This window comes from Capra hircus, chromosome 19 (assembly GCF_001704415.2).
Source record: "Capra hircus breed San Clemente chromosome 19, ASM170441v1, whole genome shotgun sequence".
NCBI lineage: Eukaryota > Metazoa > Chordata > Mammalia > Artiodactyla > Bovidae > Capra > Capra hircus.
The window spans coordinates 3,440,670-3,445,619 of NC_030826.1; the positions used below are offsets into that span (position 1 = coordinate 3,440,670).

The following is a 4,950-nucleotide window of genomic DNA, read 5'->3' on the forward strand; positions in this document are numbered from 1 at the left end:
GAGGGAGGAGCCTGGTAGGCTACAGTCCATGGAGTCGCAAAGAGTCGGACACGACTGAGCAACTTCACTTTCTTTCAGTGACAGAGGGCAATTTCTCTATTCCAGCTGCTTCTGCACCTAGCACTTAGCATCAGGAAAGACGTGATTCCCCGCCCCTACCCCCACCCCACCCCCCCACCCCGGCCCCGGCACTCTCCACTAGATGCCCCTGGCTCGGCTGCCTTTTCTCCACATCCCTTTGTGACGCAAATGGCTCCAGGACAAGGCCTAGTGCTCACAAAGGCAGGTGCAAAGCAGGCGCGCACTCAGTACTCTGCGAGCTTCAGACAGATCTGGGCTCCGGTCCTGCTGCTCCAACCCCAAGGCCGGGGGCGAGCCCTGACACCGCCATCACGCGCTATGGCCAACCAGTTATTCCTCCCTGTCACCCCGCGCCTCTCGTCCTTGACGCCTGTGAAGCCGCACTTCGGACACCTCCAAGCGGGCATCAGCGTGGCGATCCAGCGCACCGATGGGAGAATCCATCTCGCAGTGGTCACAGAGGTCAAACGGGACAACGCTTGGGTAACGGTAGAGTGGGCCGAAAAAGGGGTCAAAAAAGGCAAAAAAATTGCTCTAGAGACCATATTCCTGTTGAATCCAGCTCTGGCCTTGGCTGGGCCCGCGCAGGGCAGGGCTTCGCGCTTCGTGTCTCTGGCGCCCCCTTCTTTTATCGGGGACCAGCGCACAGCCGCGCGGTGGGCTGGGAAGATCCCCCAGAGAAACGAAACGCCCTCGGGGGACAGCCTGGCCGTGAGAGTTCCCAGCAGCCCTTGCCTGATGACGCAGCGGAAATCTGCCTGCCTACGAGAAATTGAAAAACTGCAGAAGCAGCGCGAGAGGCGCCGACGGCTGCAGCGCGAGATTCGCGCCCAGCGCGCTCGGGACGCCGACACCGGAAACGCCCACTACGAGATCCGGCGCCTGATCGAGGAGTGCCGCCGGCGCCTGCGCGGGGGCCGGGTTTTCGGCCCCGAGCCGCGGGACGGCCGCCGCATCTGCGTCTGTGTGAGGAAGCGGCCTCTCAACCGGCAGGAGGCCACGCAGGAGGACCTAGATATTGTCACCATCCCCTCGGACAACGTGGTCATGGTGCACGAGTCCAAGCAGAAGGTGGACCTCACTCGCTACCTAGAGAACCAGACCTTTTGCTTCGACCACGCCTTCGACGACACCGCCTCCAACGAGTTGGTGTATCAGTTTACTGCTCAGCCGTTGGTTGAGTCCATCTTCCGCCATGGCATGGCCACGTGCTTTGCCTATGGACAGACAGGCAGCGGGAAGACGCACACTATGGGCGGAGGCTTTTCGGGAAGGGACCAAGATTGTTCTAAAGGCATTTATGCCATGGTGGTGCAGGATGTTTTCCTCTTACTGAAAACTTCCGCTTATGAAAAGCTGGACCTCAAAGTCTATGGGACGTTTTTTGAGATTTATGGGGGAAAGGTGTATGACTTGTTGAACTGGAAGAAGAAGCTGCAAGTCCTTGAGGATGGCAATCAACAGATCCAGGTAGTCGGGCTTCAGGAGCAGGAGGTGTGCTGTGTGGAGGACATGCTGAACCTCGTGGAACTAGGGAACAGTTGCCGGACTTCAGGACAGACATCAGTCAATGCCCACTCTTCCAGGAGCCACGCAGTGTTCCAGATCATTTTAAAGTCTCGAGGGAAACTGCATGGCAAGTTTTCCCTTGTTGACTTAGCTGGGAATGAGAGAGGAGCAGATACTGCCAAGGCCAACCGGAAAAGACAGCTGGAAGGAGCAGAGATTAATAAGAGTCTCCTGGCACTCAAAGAATGCATCCGAGCTTTGGGTCAGAACAAGTCTCATACCCCATTCAGAGCCAGCAAGCTCACACAAGTGCTCCGGGACTCCTTTATAGGCCAAAACTCCTCCACTTGCATGATTGCTACTATCTCTCCAGGGATGGCCTCTTGTGAAAATACCCTCAACACTTTAAGATATGCAAATAGAGTAAAAGAAATAACTCTAAATTTAAGGCCTCACCATCCTTGTCTTTATCCTGCTGAACGTGAAATGCCACGAGTGTTGGAAAATCACATTAGAAATTCAGAACTGTCCCTTCAGGGGGATGAATTTATTAGAATACCTTGCCTACAGAGTGAGGAGGAGGAAGAGACTGAAGAAATCAAAGCGCTATCCTCTCCATTAATGGATACGACAATTTCTTGGAAGGAAGCAAGCCAATTGCCAGATAATAAAATCCAGGAGACATCTGATGTGGTAAACTGTGATGTTGACTTTTGCATTGCCCAGTTACTGTCCATTTTGGAGAAGAAAATAGATATTCTGACTGAGATTCAAAGGAAACTGAAATTATTACAAGCTGACCTTCAAAAGGAGAGCAGGCATGGTGAAATCAATGGTGAGAGATCAGATCTGAAATGATGAATACAGTGCTGCAGTTTCTAAGTTTCTTATAAAGGAAAATTGTCTAAATGATCTGGATAGAAAGATCCTCCTGGAAGGTTTAAAACCTCTTTAAATATGGCTGTGAGAAATGTCCTCTTTTTTTTTCTTCTGTATTTCTGTAATTTATTATTATTCTGTAGGACAGTGATTTGTGACCTGGAACCATTTTACTCCGTAGAGACAATTGGCAATGTCTGGAAGCATTTTTATTTGTCAGAATTGGGTATGAGAAGAGTGGTGGTACTATAATATCACTAGAATACTAGAATATAGAATGATACTAGTAGAAGGCCAGAGATGCTGTTAAACATCCTGAAATATACAGAATAGCCTTGAAATAATTATCCTGTTGAAATTATGATCAAATAATATATATAAAATCAAATATATAACAAATCAAATATATAACAAATAATTATCCTATTAAAAATATCAGTAGTACTGGGATTGAGAAGGAGAAGGCAATAGCAACCCATTCCAGTACTCTTGCCTGGAAAATCCCATGGATGGAGGAGCCTGGTGGACTGCAGTCCATGGGGGTCGCTTAGAGTCAGACACAACTGAGCAACTTCACTTTCACTTTTCACTTTCATGCATTGGAGAAGGAAATGGCAACCCACTCCAGTGTTCTTGCCTGGAGAATCTCAGGGACGAGGGAGCCTGGTGGGCTGCCGTCTATGGGGTCGCACAGAGTTGGACAGGACTGAAGCGACTTAGCAGCAGCAACAGCAGCAATAATGCATATGCACGAGTCTTTTTCTGCTACACTGGTGTGTAGATTCAAATGGTTTCTAAACTCTAGATATACTAGGGAGATGGGAGTGGAGAAGGGAGAGATTTTCTTTGAGGCTTTGTATGAGAACCTAGAATTGAGAAGATTTTATTTTTAATCTTTGAGTGAAATCACAAAGTGCTCCCTAAGAGTGATAAAATGAAGTGTTGTATTGCAAAAGCATTGCATTACTAACTATAGTGTCTTAATGTTTTGTTTTCTTTTTTTTTTTTTTTTTTCTTCTCACTCTCCTTACCAAATTTTGTGCTTACGTGATTCCTATAAAAAGCTTGTCCCATCAAGTTAGGATGTTAAGGTATTGAATAAGAAAAATAGAAAAGTTCTGTCCTCAAGTGGGGCGTTTCCCATTAAGACTGCATAGGGAATGTAGTAAGAATGTGGTAAATATCAATGCCCTAGTTTAATTGTATACGGAGAATATTTTCCTGATTCAAGGATCACAAAGTCCATTCTTTCGCAAAAAGAAAGAAGCAGCAGCTAATTTAATATGCAAATATAAATGTAATAAATAATCTAATGCACACTTACCTTCAGCAAACACTTATGGAATGCTATAATAAAGATCTTTTGTCTCCAAGTCCAGCAGTTACAAACTCTTTTTTGAAGAAAAAGGAAGTGGAATTATTTGCAAAGAAATTGAATGGTGGAGTAGGGAAACTGGAGACACAAAAAATTAGTGCCCAAATTCCTTTACTACCTTTGGCAGATGTGCCTAATTGCAGAGGCCTTGCTGTTACAAAGGAAAATGAACACTTCTGCCAGAGAGTGGGCTTCCCAAATGGCTCAGCAGGTAAGGAATCCACCTGCAGTGGAGGAGACAAGAGATGTGGGTTCAATCCCTGGGTGGGGAAGATCCCCCAGAGAAGGAAATGGCAACCCACTCCAGTATTCTTTCCTGGAAAGTCCCAGGGACAGACTAGTAGAATGGTAATGTCCTAGCAAAAGCCATCAGGTTTCATCCTGGTATCATCAGGATCATTGGAAACATAGTCCTTGGTAGATAATCAAAATGGCCATTAGATATTTTTTCCCTCTGCTGAAACAGGAGGGGAGGGGGCAGGGCACAACTTTTGAAAGAATGATATACTCCAAGAACACAATATAAACAGATTAGAATCAAACAGGCTGAAGACAAGTCAACTTCCATTGGACCTTGATCCTTAATCAATGAGATAAATGGCATACCCAGAGATACTGTGACAGTTCCAAGGTACCATCCAAAGACCAAAAAGTGGGTGGTGGCCCAATTCCTATAAATCTCCATCACTGCCCCAAAATAGTTGGAATAATCCTCCCACTCATTAGCTTATGAAATTATCCAGCCCATTAAAACTAACCACACCACATTTCAAGGCCACCATACTTGCCCTCTGTGATGGCCCTCTTATCTGTGGAGTGTGTGTCTCTCTGAATAAATCCTCTTCTTATCTATCACTTTGTCTCTCACTGAATTCCTTCTGCAATGAGACATCAAGAACCTGATTTTCATTACTGTGGGTTTTGGCTGAGTTTGAGTCTGGCCACGTGGGATAAAGTCTCATTCTGAGGAGAACAGTTTCATAGGTAAAGCCATATATTATTATCATTAAACCAAACAGAACTTTGGAACTCTATCATCCCTTAGCAAATGCTAGCCTTCCCTTCATAATGAGATGTTTTTAATCAGTATTTTTGTAGTTAGTGAA

The 4,950-nt window shown here is 46.2% G+C and overlaps 1 protein-coding gene across 1 annotated transcript; it reads left to right on the plus strand.

The window, feature by feature from the left end:
* KIF2B (kinesin family member 2B) lies at window positions 329-2,557 on the plus strand. The gene has a single exon (XM_018064055.1). The coding sequence runs from the start codon at window positions 400-402 to the stop codon at window positions 2,446-2,448; it is 2,049 nt and encodes a 682-aa protein (XP_017919544.1). The 5' UTR covers window positions 329-399; the 3' UTR covers window positions 2,449-2,557.